Raw genomic sequence first — 12,865 nt, forward strand, 5'->3', positions numbered from 1 at the left:
CAAATCTCACAGAGGGCAGAGACTGACTCTGGCACAGTCACAGAAGCTCTCTCACTACTCTCTCAGATGGGATACTTTCTTCTGGGAGTCAATTACTCAAGTCCTCCACAGTGGAAGATCTATTCAATTAGAAACTGAGCTGATCTCCCTTCCTTTCGAGCCTCATAGTAGCATAGTAATGACAACAGAAAAAGACCAAAATGGTCTATCTAGTCTGCCCAGCAAGCTTCCCAAGGTAGTTACTGCTGCTCCGTGCAGGTTATACCATGTTTCTATTAAGGGTAGTAACTGCCGCTCTGTGCTGGTTAAGCTTTTTTATTTATTCCCATCCTCTAGCCTTTAGGGATCCACAATGTTAATCCCATGCCCCTTTGAAATCCTTCACAGTTTTAGTCTTCACCACTTCCTCTGGAAGGGCATTCCTGGCATTCACCACCCTCTCAGTGAAGAAATATTTCCTGACATTTGTTCTAAGTCTTCCTCCCTGGAGTTTCAAATCGTGACCCCTAGTTCTACTAAATTGTTTCCAAAGATGTATTGAACAGGTCACACAGTCGACCCACCAGCACATCTCTGAGTTCCCTCAGTATTCTGGGGCGAACCTCATCAGGCCCCATGGCTTTGTCCACTTTCAGTTTTCTTAGCTTTTCCCATACATTATCTTCCGTAAATGGAGTTTTGTCTACTCCACCCCCTTCTACATTCTTGATAACAAGTATTGGTCCTTCTCCAGTGTCTTCTTTAGTGAACTGAAGTATTTGTTTAATATTTCTGCTAATTCATCATCTCTCTCCACCCATTGATCCTTATCCCCTTTCAATTTCACTATACCACTATGTACTTTTCTCCTTTCTCTGATATATCTGAAAAATGTTTTGTCACCTCGCTTTATCTCCTTGGCAATCCTTTCCTCTGCCTGACTTTTTGCTTTCTTGATTACTTTTTTCGTCTCCCTCATCATCCCTCCCTCCCTCCTAGGGCATCTTTTTGAGTCTTATTGAAATTGGTCTCCTTGGTGGCCTTCAGTAATTTTAAAGGAAAGGGTATCTCTTCACCCAGTACTATACCTCTTCTAAGGTAATGTTTTACTTATGTTGGAATCAGATTTTTCTCACTTATGATGGTGAGAAAGTCAAATGATATAAGTCAGGACAGGGATGGTCATTCTCATGTCCACTGTAGTTCACCTTTGAGATATTTTTAGGAAGGGGAGCATCTATAAAGAGGCAGGCTGAGGAGACTGCCTCAGGCAACAAAATATTGAGGTGGCAAAAATGCCCCCCAAAATGCCTTTGTGACATCTATTTCACTTAAAAACAGCAGAGGTGGTCTGGAGAGAGGGGATGACAGTGACTGGTGAAAGAGAGAGAGAGAGAGACTGGACCGAGGGCAGGGAGTAACAATGGCTAGACAGAGAAACTTGTCTGGGGGAGGGTTGACAGTGACTGTGAATGAGTAGTACCGGCTTTTGGGTAGAACACCACCAGCATCACCTATCTTATCGCATCCCAAAGAGAGGCCCAGTGGGGCTGATGCAGCCCCAAGAAATGAAGATGCCCTCAGAATGTGTGTATGCAAGAGAGTAAGAGCCTGTGTGTGTGTGGGGGGGTGGGGGGGGGGGGTGAGAGAGAGCCTGTGTATTGTGGGTGTGTGTGGGTATGGGTGACAGAGAGCCTGTCTAAATGCATGAGTGTGTGAGCAAATGAACAAGGCAAGACATTTCAGCTTCCTAAACTTTTACAAGCCCGGTACACTCATAATTCTCAAGATCCCTCAGAAGATTATAGTATCTGGAAGCAACATGACCCAGAGCCATGAACTTGAAACAAGTACTCAATATGGCTAGCAAATCTGCTAAATTGTTCCATACTACACTAGAGTTAATAAATATTGTAATTGAGCCCATTTAAAAAATTGAGTCAGAGGAAAGTCAAACTGGTCCATATAAGCAAAGGAAAAGATAAGAATTTATTATCAAAAAAACACTGATCCAGGCACCACATCCCAATCTTGAACCAAGATGGCCAGCAAATTACCGACTTGTTGATATGAAGATGGGATTAAACCATAAAACAGTTTTTTCGTTTTAACCTAAGGGACAAGAGACTTCTTATCCAATTCACAAAGCACCTTATAAGTATCCCAAATAAAAGGGTAAATCATGAAATGATTTGGCAAAACAACACTAATAATAGAGTGAAGGGGGCATGCAATTGGCAGTTTGGCCTGAAGATTTATCCAAAGGGGACACACAACTCCAGAATCAGAAACAGACAGTCAATATCCTGCAGAACATAAAAGAAACTCCTTAGGTTAGAGATGAAAGTTATGTAGTGCAACTCTATCACACTTCTTAGAGGCCCATAGTTTATGAAGAGCAATTTTAGGAGTTTTCTCCCACCAAAGAAATGGGAAAGCATGCTCTCTAGTTTAGAATAAAAGGAGCTATGATATAAAAAAGAAGTTGTACTTAAATAATAATTGTCAAGCCTACCCCATCATGAAAGATGTAATGGTGAACAAGCACCTTTAACCAAAGCAATCCATATTCAAAGTCATCATGGTGTAGACTTCTCTATGGAACATAGCCCCTAAGTATCACCTGAGGAAACCATTTGAAGTCAAATTGATTAAACACCCCAAAATCAAAGTTAAGAAGGTAACTTTAAAACGAGCATGCGGGCACCCATATATGTGCATATACACGTGCGAGTACACATATGGAGGAATTTTAAATCATGCATGCAGTTGTTTGCACAAGATTTAACATCCACCCATTGTGCTCCTAATTTTAAGCAGTTACATGAGCAAACGTAGTTTGTATATTTTCTTTTTTACATTGTCAGCTTTAACGCACACAGGTAAATAGATTTTAAAACCTGCTCGTGTGAAGGACATTCCCAGTTTTACCAATAAGTCATCCAGACCCATCTGGTTTTTCAGCCTGAACTCCCTCCCAGTTTTCCCAGACCACTTACCCTCTCATTTTAGACCTAAAAAGAGATTTCTGCAGACTTACACCTCATCAACAGCCGAAGTAAATAATGCGCAGCTAACACCCCTTCTGAACGCTGGGGCTGCTGGATTTAAAATAAGGATTTACACGCATAAATGATGACCCCCCCACCCTGGAATGCTCCTGATATGCCCTGACTCCACCCGTTTTTTCACACATTGGGTTTACATAAGAACATATCATACTGGGTCAGACCAAGGGTCCATCAAGCCCAGCATCCTGTTTCCAACAGTGGCCAATCCAGGCCATAAGAACCTGGCAAGTACCCAAAAACTGAGTCTATTCCATGTTACCGTTGCTAGTAATAGCAGTGGCTATTTTCTAAGCCAACTTAATTAATAGCAGGTAATGGACTTCTCCTCCAAGAACTTATCCAATCCTTTTTTAAACACAGCTATACTAACTGCACTAACCACATCCTGTGGCAACTAATTCCAAAGTTTAATTGTGCGTTGAGTGAACAAGAACTTTCTCCGATTAGTTTTAAATGTGCCACATGCTAACTTCATGGAGTGCCCCCTAGTCTTTCTATTATCCGAAAGAGTAAAAACCGATTCACATCTACCCGTTCTAGACCTCTCATGATTTTAAACACCTCTATCATATCCCCCTTTCAGCCGTCTCTTCTCCAAGCTGAAAAGTCCTAACCTCTTTAGTCTTTCCTCATAGGGGAGCTGTTCCATTCCCCTTATCATTTTCGTCGCCCTTATCTGAACCTTCTCCATCACAACTATATCTTTTTTGAGATGCGGCGACCAGAATTGTACACAGTATTCAAGGTGCGGTCTCACCATGGAGTGATACAGAGGCATTATGACATTTTCTGTTTTATTCACCATTCCCTTTCTAATAATTCGTAACATTATGTTTGCTTTTTTGACTGCCGCAGCACACTGAACCGACAATTTCAATGTGTTATCCGCTATGACGCCTAGATCTCTTTCTTGGGTGGTAGCAACTAATATGGAACCTAACATTGTATAACTCTATCATGGGTTATTTGTCCCTATATGCATCACCTTGTACTTATCCACATTAAATTTCATCTCCAATTTTGATGCCCAATTTACCAGTCTCACAAGGTCTTCCTGCAATTTATCACAATCTGCTTGTGATTTAACAACTCTGAATAATTTTGTATCATCTGCAAATTTCAATACCTCACTCGTCGTATTTCTTTCCAGATCATTTATAAATATATTGAAAAGTAAGGGTCCCAATCCAGATCCCTGAGGCGCTCCACTGCCCACTCCCTTCCACTGAGAAAATTGTCCATTTAATCCTACTCTCTGTTTCCTGTCTTTTAGCCAGTTTGTAATCCACGAAAGGACATCGCCACCTATCCCATGACTTTTTACTTTTTCTAGAAGCCTCTCATGAGGAACTTTGTCAAACGCCTTCTGAAAATCCAAGTATTCTACATCTACCAGTTCACCTTTATCCACATGTTTATTAACTCCTTAAAAAATGTGAACCAGATTTGTGAGTCAAGACTTGCCTTGGGTAAAGCCATGCTGACTTTGTTCCATTAAACCATGTCTTTCTGTATGTTCTGTGATTTTGATATTTAGAACACTTTCTACTATTTTCCTGGAACTGAAATCAGGCTAACCAGTCTGTAGTTTCCCGGATCACCCCTGGAACCCTTTTTAAATATTGGGGTTACATTAGCTATGCTCCAGTCTTCAGGTACAATGGATGATATTAATGATAGGTTACAAATTTTTACTAATAGGTCTGAAATTTCATTTTTAAGTTCCTTCAGAACCCTGGGGTATATACCATCTGGTCCAGGTGATTTACTACTCTTCAGTTTGTCAATTAGGCCTACCACATCTTCTAGGTTCACCATGATTTGATTCAGTCCATCTGAATCATTACCCATGAAAACCTTCTCCAGTATGGGTACCTCCCCAACATCCTCTTCGGTAAACACCGAAGCAAAGAAATAATTTAATCTTTCCGCGATGGCCTTATCTTCTCTAAGTGCCCCTTTAACCCCTCGATCATCTAACGGTCCAACTGACTCCCTCACAGGCTTTCTGCTTTGGATATACTTTAAAAGATTTTTACTGTGAGTTTTTGCCTCTACGGCCAACTTCTTTTCAAATTCTCTCTTAGCCTGTCTTATCAATGTCTTACATTTAACTTGCCAATGCTTATGCATTATCCTATTTTTCTTCTGTTGGATCCTTCTTCCAATTTTTGAATGAAGATCTTTTGGCTAAAATAGCTTCTTTCAACTCCCCTTTTAACCATGCCGGTAATCGTTTTGCCTTCTTTCCACCTTTTTTAATGTGTGGAATACATCTGGTCTGTGCTTCTAGGATGGTATTTTTTAACAATGACCACGCCTCTTGCACACTTTTTACCTTTGTAGCTGTTCCTTTCAGTTTTTTTCTAACAATTTTTCTCATTTTATCAAAGTTTCCCTTTTGAAAGTTTAGCACGAGTTTTTTGCGCATGCGCATATACGCATATAATTGGCCCATTTTAAAATATGAGTTGCTCGTGCTGAGCCCAGATTCTCATGTATATGGGCCTTTTAACACAAGCAACTCTGAAAATTCACTCCTAAAATTTAGTAGCATAATCTTTGATTTATCCCAGTTCATTTTATAACCAGAGACAAAGGAGAAGCGTTCAATTAGCTTCAGCAAATTGACAATAGAGATATGAGGCTTACTGATGTACAAAGGAACATCATCTGTGTACATGAGCAATTTGCAGATAATTCCATCCAGATCTACCCTAGTGATGAGAGCATTTTGACTGATAGTGATTAATAACAGCTCCAGTGCTAACTGGACAACTTTGGTGAGTGCCCTGAAAAATTCTAAACAATTCAGACATATGATTGGCCACGGTCATAACAGTAGAAGATGAATAGAGGACTTGAAGGCATTTCGGCATCTAAAGACACAGCAGCACGATTGAAATTCAGAGTACCTAGGGGCAGGAGGTGAGTGGGCATTCCTCCTGCCCCTCTGTAACTGTGGACCCTCACGGACAGGGTAAGTGGTGGCAGGAACCTCCCCAAGACTTTTTGGGGAGGGTGAGGGGGTTGTATGGGGTCCTGGGGAGGTGCCATTTCATTTTTTTTGTTTTTAGGATTTTTATTTTAATATTTGTTTCTGTAAGGGACAGAAACAAAATAAATATTAAACGAAATGATAATTGTGGGGCCGCCCCCCAAAAACCCCAAAAGTAAAAAGTTTTGGAGGCTGCACATCTCTAAGGTCTGTCTTTGTATATTTGCCATTTGTTGAGTTTTTATAATTTAATTTTTTTCATGTTATGTATTGGCCTTGAGTTTTTGAGTAAAGTGAAAGGTAGTTGAATAAATCCAAGAATAAATAAGTCTTTTTGTGAGTGATTGCCTTTTGGGTGTGGAGTGGATTCCATCTCATTCCTCGCCTCATGCAGCAGGTTGCCTTTAGCCGACCCTGCTTTTAGGTGACCGGTTTTGTCTTGGATAGGTCTTTGATGGGTCCTATTAAAGTACTGTGGTTTCTTATAAGATATTGATTGCAGGAGGAATCAAAGAGATGAGTGCATTGCCTGTTCCAGCAAGAGTTTGCAGGCCCCAGAAGGCTGCCATTCAGTAAGAATGCTGGATTCCTCGCAAGCAGATCAGAACCTGTCTTTCCAGAGGATAATCGCAATGCGACCTCTTCTTGAGTATTGTGTGCAGATCTGGTCACCACACCTCAAAAAAGATATTGCAGAATTAGAAACAGTACAGAGAAGTGATCAAAATGATAAAGGAGATGGACCAATTCCCCTATGAAGAAAGGCTAAAGAGGTTAGAACTCTACAGCTTGGAGAAGAGATGGCTGAGAGGAGATATTATAGAGGTCTATAAAATAATAAGTAGAATGGAAGGAGTAAACGTTAATCAGTTGTTTACTCTTTCAAAAAATACAAAGACCAGGGGGGACACAAAGAAGTTACTAGGTAATACATTTAAAACTAATAAGAGAAAACATTTTGTTATTCCACACATAATTAAGCTCTGGATTACGTTGCCAGAGGATGTGGTAAAAGCTATTAGTGTGGCTGCATTTAAAAAAGGTTTGGACAAGTTCCTAGAAGAAAAGTCCATTTACCATTATTAAGGTAGAGCTGCAGAAATTCATTCTTGGGATAAGCAGCTTGGAATCTGCGTACACCTTGGGATCCTGCCAGGTACTTGTGACCTGGCTTGGCCACTGTTAGAAACAGGATACTGGGCTTGATGGGCCATTGGTCTGCCCTAGTATACCAAGTCTTATTTTCTTATGAATGAAGTTTCTTGATTGCATCATATTTTGGTTGTGGTGGTAATTTGAAAACCAAAACAAACAATAGCCTTCAGTTGTCTTAGCTTTGAAATAGGATTCTAAAGAGCTGACGGCAGCATCAGACTCCTATAGAGGGAGTGAAGTCATCTTTGAGCATTTTTTTCTCTGTCTCCACCTGCTGGCAGGGGTACATAAGCCATTGTCTGGACTGGTCTGGCAGGACTGAAGGAAAAAAAATTAACAGGCAAGTTTAAACTTCACCTTTATTTTCATATTCTGCAGTCAACAAGCCAACACATTACTTTGCACTAAAATTTTGGAAGGAAATAGCCACAGCTTAATTAACATTAAGTGGTGCCATTAGAAATCTTAGCATTCCAACTGTATGCAACATCGTTCTACTTAGGGGAATTTTCAAACTGCTTGCATTTCTCCAAAGTCTGCAGACACTTTTTTATCCACTGTTTGCACCAATTTTCAAAGGAGAAATATGTGCATTTGTTTGCATTGAAAATTGTCATAGGATAAAGTAACTGCAGAGGCCGTATACTTCTTTTTTTGTGGTTAGTTTTGAAAATCCAAAATTAGGTATATAGTTTCTCCTACCCTGATCTAACCACATCATGAGCACCCCTCCACTACAATGTGGGTAAAAGTGTGTGCCTAATGGAACTATGTGTATAAGTTTATCCTCATACAGGATGGGACATTTTAAGACAGGTGATTTATGTGGACAAAATACTGTGGAATCTCCTTTCAAAATTCCCCTCACATTGTTCTGGGGTAACAGCTCGAGGTCGTAACTGAGGAAGGCATTTTGATCATGAAGCCCCATTCATACTGGCTTACGTAGATGTCAGAATGGAATGAGCCACGGGGACCATGGCCATACCAAAATGTGGCCCTTAGCACAGGATAGCTGTGAGAGATCCAGGACCAGGTCAGGCAGGCTGCAGCAGTTCATCGGCCGTGTCGTCACCTCTGCAGCTCTGGGCCCAACTGCTATTTTGAACCGTACAGGACTCTATACAGTGGCACAGTTCATAGCAGCAGCTGGGCCGGGTAGCAGAGGGAGGAGGATGTGGCTCGAGGCGCCATCGTTCTCTTCCTCCTGCCACTGAACATGTTGGGGGTGGGCAGAAAGGAAGAGAGAGTGGTGGGAAACAGGCGAGTGAGCAGAGGAGAGAGAGAGAGAGAGACACCGGCGGGGGGCAGGAGGACAGAGGGAGGGGATTAGAAGGGGAAGGAGCTTGTTTGGCATGGCCCCTGCCCCCAACTATAAAGATGTGTCAATGCCCCTGCTGGTTTGCCATATGGAAGGCAGCTGTTTCTCATCTTCTGCTAAGCCAGTTGATCCTAATTCTCAATTACACCTCTAATCAGGGACAGTCACTGCCTGTACTGAGCTGGGGAGGGGGGGGGGGGGGTGTTGAATATAAATGAAGGGAAAAATCCCTGGGTATTTGTGAATGAAAGCTTAGGCAAGATGCTGGGGCCCAACAGAAACCGGTTCTTATTGAGTTTGAAGCCCAGAAAGGAGTAAGAGGAAACCGCTGGGCCAAAAGGGGTTTTTTTTTAAAGTACTAAAAGTGAGCCATCAAGAATATTTAAATAAAATAGGCACTTGGATTTTGTGAACAAAAAAACAACATATTTTTATATTCATTCTGATTGCAGAACGAAGACGAGGAAATGGAAGCAAATAGAAAGGGAGAAGTAACTATTTGGATTAAAGCAATATATTCTGCTATTTACAGTGTAATCAGATGGAAATGCACAGTCGAAAAATATGATGCATTACGCTGCTCACAAATGAAATATTAATGGCAATTCAGAAATCGAAGTATAATTCATGCAGGGCTTCTCACGAGTGAGAAAACCAAAAGGATTAAAAAACATACAAAAATATGCAAAACAAGATACATATGTATTTCTTGAGTAATAACATGGATGAAATGTATTACAGCTCTGGTTTTAGTCAGAAATGAGATTTGCACAAAACAGCCACAGTCTAACTGGGCTTGGAATTAGCTTGAGTCTCTTACCTCTTAATGCTAGCAAAGGCTGACAGAGGCTCTCACGCCCACCTCTCTTGAACAAACTGGGAAGCTACAGTGTAAGTCTCAGCACGCAGAAAAAGTCAGTGTCTTTATGCAGGGTCCAGATAAACACAAAGGGCAGTCTAAAATATGGCTTTTCGTCTTGGGATGCAGAAAACAAAAATAAAGCGTCCCATTGTATGCTTTCAATAATCCCTTGAGGAAGCCCGTTCAGAGTATGCACTGCCATCCGGCCTTCAGATTCCTTGCACGCTGGATAGAGGCACTATCAGTTTAACTCACGTGCGGATGCCTCTGGTGCACTGTGGCGCCCGCTGGAATTTTTCTTCCTTCCCTAGCAAAGCAAGTTTTTTTTTAACTAAGTGGAGGCCTTGTTTTTATTCCGGATGGCAGCGTGAACATTATGGAGTGCAGAGGCAACATAAGTGTGGAATCCAACTAAAATTTGCTTTCCATTTCTCAAGGTATCATGTTGCATTCTAGACGGTTGGACTAGACGGGCCTCTGCTCTTCTTGCAACCTATGGATCTTTAGCATTCAACCGGCATGGAAGGAGCCGTTTTGTTCACTGGACATAATGCATTATGGGCTGCTTTACTAAGGTGTGTTTTTTTCTCTTTCTGTGTCTATGGGGGAAAAAAGCTTAGTAATTCAGACCTTTGGTCTCCTTTGAGAATAAATCTACCAAAGTAGCAACATTTTATTTCCTTTTTATTACGGTACATGTCTGATGCATATTTTCAGTACACAAGAAGCAACATGAGTAAGAATGAAAAGCAAATTAATTGCTACATTTTTTGTCTTTATTGCTCCAAATATCAAATTGTGGACCCCGATCATTTGTGCTGTTGTTTCCTATTTTAAAAAATATCATATTTTTTTCTTCTTTTCACATGAACCCATAACTGTAGACGGCAAGCGGAGGCAATTCGGGTCATAAGGGAAAGGAAAGGCTGAAGGGAAGTCTGAGGCTTGTCTCAATGCTGCTGCTTTGGTCAGCAGGGGCCACTGCAGGAGTGGCATTCCCCTTCCCTTCCTTTTCAGGATCCAGCAGGTGGCCTCCCTATCAGAGAGAGACTTAAAGCTGAGTCTCTTCTTGTGCCACAGCTCCATGAACTGAATCAGGCATGGCACCAGCCCTCGCTGCTTCTATTTTCATCCTGATCCTTTTTGGCTCAGTTTATTTTACTTCTTAAGCCCACAACCCTCAGTTGTAAGAATTTACTATTGCATACTATAGGAGGGCAATTTTAGAAGCCATTTGCCCAGGTAAAAAGTGATTTCCCTGGGTAAGTTGGGCCTGTCTGAGAATTGCTTCCTCTTCTCGGCTAAAAGCATGCACAGGCTTACATAGCATGCATACACTTTTAGCCGGGCTAAAAAAAAAGGTGCATTTCCGGGAGCATGCAGAGCGTGGTGGACTAAAATAGGGCACGTACACATTGTTTTTAAAAGGTACATGCGCTATTTACCAACTCCCCACCCTCGACTGCCTGCTCAAAAACAACGGCAAGGCATGCAGGTTCTTTGGAGGCACACTTAACTCACTGTTAATTTTCATGGACAGACTGCCCGGGTGGTTTCCCTTTGCTTATTAACTGCAGTTATGTGTGCTGAAAGCATTTGATTTTATTGTTTGATGTACATTGCTTTGGGCTTATTTAGAAATAGCCATTTGTAAATAAAACAGCACCCAAAGTGCATTGGTGCGAGACCACATGGGATTCTGATGATTATCAGCACAGCAGCGCCTTGGTTTACTTAGGTTCACGAGGGCGGGGGGGGGGGGGGGAGTGACTAAGTAGAGAGTCTTCAGAAACTTTAAATACTTATTTCCCCTCCGAAATTAAATAAGCATCAGAAAATAATGAGACTCTTGATTCATCATCAAAGTCTTTTCCCCATAGACACAGAATGGGAGAAAAGTCTTAATGAATCAGGACCTTAATGATTTTAATTTAAATGCCAATTGAATTACTTCACGTCTTGTGCTGGTCATGCTACATTCAAAGAGCTCAAAGTGATACGTAATGCACATCGTCCATGAGATGGCTATCAAACAAGACGACTTTCTCCATGTCTGATGGACTAGATAATAAAATGAAATATAAAATGTTTTTAAAAGGAGAAGAATTATAATTTGAGGACACAGTTACAATTTTATTATCTTTGCATACTTTCCATGAATATAGCCTAAATGGAAGACAGACCAAGAGTGACAGAGATTATAATGAATTTGGATGATAGCGCTTAACTCATTTGCTATTTCACAGCAGGGGGAATGATATCTAATCATCATTACAATGTCCTGTGATACAGGCTGCTTACCCTGGTAGCTTGTATGCTGAGCTGGCTACAGAACACAACAGCTTCAACTGCAGGACTCCTTTATTTTGAAACATCTGCAATATGCAAAGCATTCACAACTCGGTCACAGTTTGACTACCCCCTAAGTTCTCCTTCACTGGCTGCTGCATGCAGTGTAAATCATTCCAGACATCAAAACAGTATAGGCTGCCTGCACACACCAGAAGCAGAGAATGACACTCCCCATCTATTCCAACAGCAACCGCTGCCAGCCAATTAACAGACCACCATTGATGGGATCAGCCTAAGAAGAAGCTGCCTGGTAAAAGCAAACATGCAGTGCTCCAAGATAACAGTCAGGGAGCAAATTCCAAAATAAGCATAAGAAATCAAAGAGGAATTGTACTTACTAACGGGCCGATACAGAAAAACCCGTGGGAGAGCCAGTGAGCGCCCGCTCTCCTGGGCGCGTGATTCAGAAAAAAAAATATGTAAATGAGAGCCTGCGGTAAAAGGAGGCGGCGGCTGTCAGCGGGTTTGACAGCCGTCGCGCAATTTTACTGGCGTTGGTTCTCAAACCCGCTGACAGCCACGGGTCTGGAAAACGGACGCCGGCAAAATTGAGTGTCCATCTTCCAACCCTCGGGCTGCGGACAGATTTTTAATTTTTTTAATTTTTTTAATTTTTGGGGCCTCCGACTTAATATCGCTATGATATTAAGTTGGAGGGTGTACAGAAAAGCAGTTTTTTCTGCTTTTCTGTACACTTTCCTGGTGCCGGCCGAAAAACGACTGCCTTTGGCAGGCGTTAATTTCTGAAAGTAAAATGTGCAGCAAAGCTGCACATTTTACTTTCTGTATCGCGCGGTACTGACTAATAGGCCCATCAACATGCATTTGCATATTGCGGGCGCTATTAGTTCCGGTGGGGGGGGGGGGGTTGGTTGCACGTTTTCCACGTGCTATTACCCCTTACTGTATAAGGGGTAAAAATAGCGCGTCAAAAACGCGCGGCCAAACGGGGGCTAACAGTGCGCTCAGCCTGAGCGCACTTTACTGCATTGGCCCGTAAGAAAATTACTTTATCAACCAAATGGGACCACTAAACTCTACACATCCCTTGAAGAATCACTTGTGTATGTAATGTTGGAGTAGAGTTTGGGACATAGCCCCATTCCCTATACATACCCAGATCAGTC

General features: G+C 41.7%; 1 protein-coding gene across 6 annotated transcripts in view; it reads left to right on the forward strand.

The window, feature by feature from the left end:
- C4H12orf50 (chromosome 4 C12orf50 homolog) overlaps positions 1–10,057 on the forward strand; it is a 95,846-nt gene extending 85,789 nt beyond the window's left edge. For 5 of the 6 annotated variants that reach the window (XM_029601662.1, XM_029601663.1, XM_029601666.1 and 2 more), the window contains one exon: positions 9,824–10,057. In XM_029601662.1, the coding sequence (XP_029457522.1) occupies positions 9,824–9,855 (32 nt within the window). In that variant the 3' untranslated portion in view covers positions 9,856–10,057. Of the gene's footprint in view, positions 1–8,976; positions 9,209–9,823 lie in introns of those variants that run through there. The other variant, XM_029601660.1, reaches the window with a different exon arrangement.
- The last annotated feature ends 2,808 nt before the right edge of the window (positions 10,058–12,865 follow it).

This window comes from Rhinatrema bivittatum, chromosome 4, assembly GCF_901001135.1.
Source record: "Rhinatrema bivittatum chromosome 4, aRhiBiv1.1, whole genome shotgun sequence".
Taxonomy (NCBI): Eukaryota; Metazoa; Chordata; class Amphibia; order Gymnophiona; family Rhinatrematidae; genus Rhinatrema; species Rhinatrema bivittatum.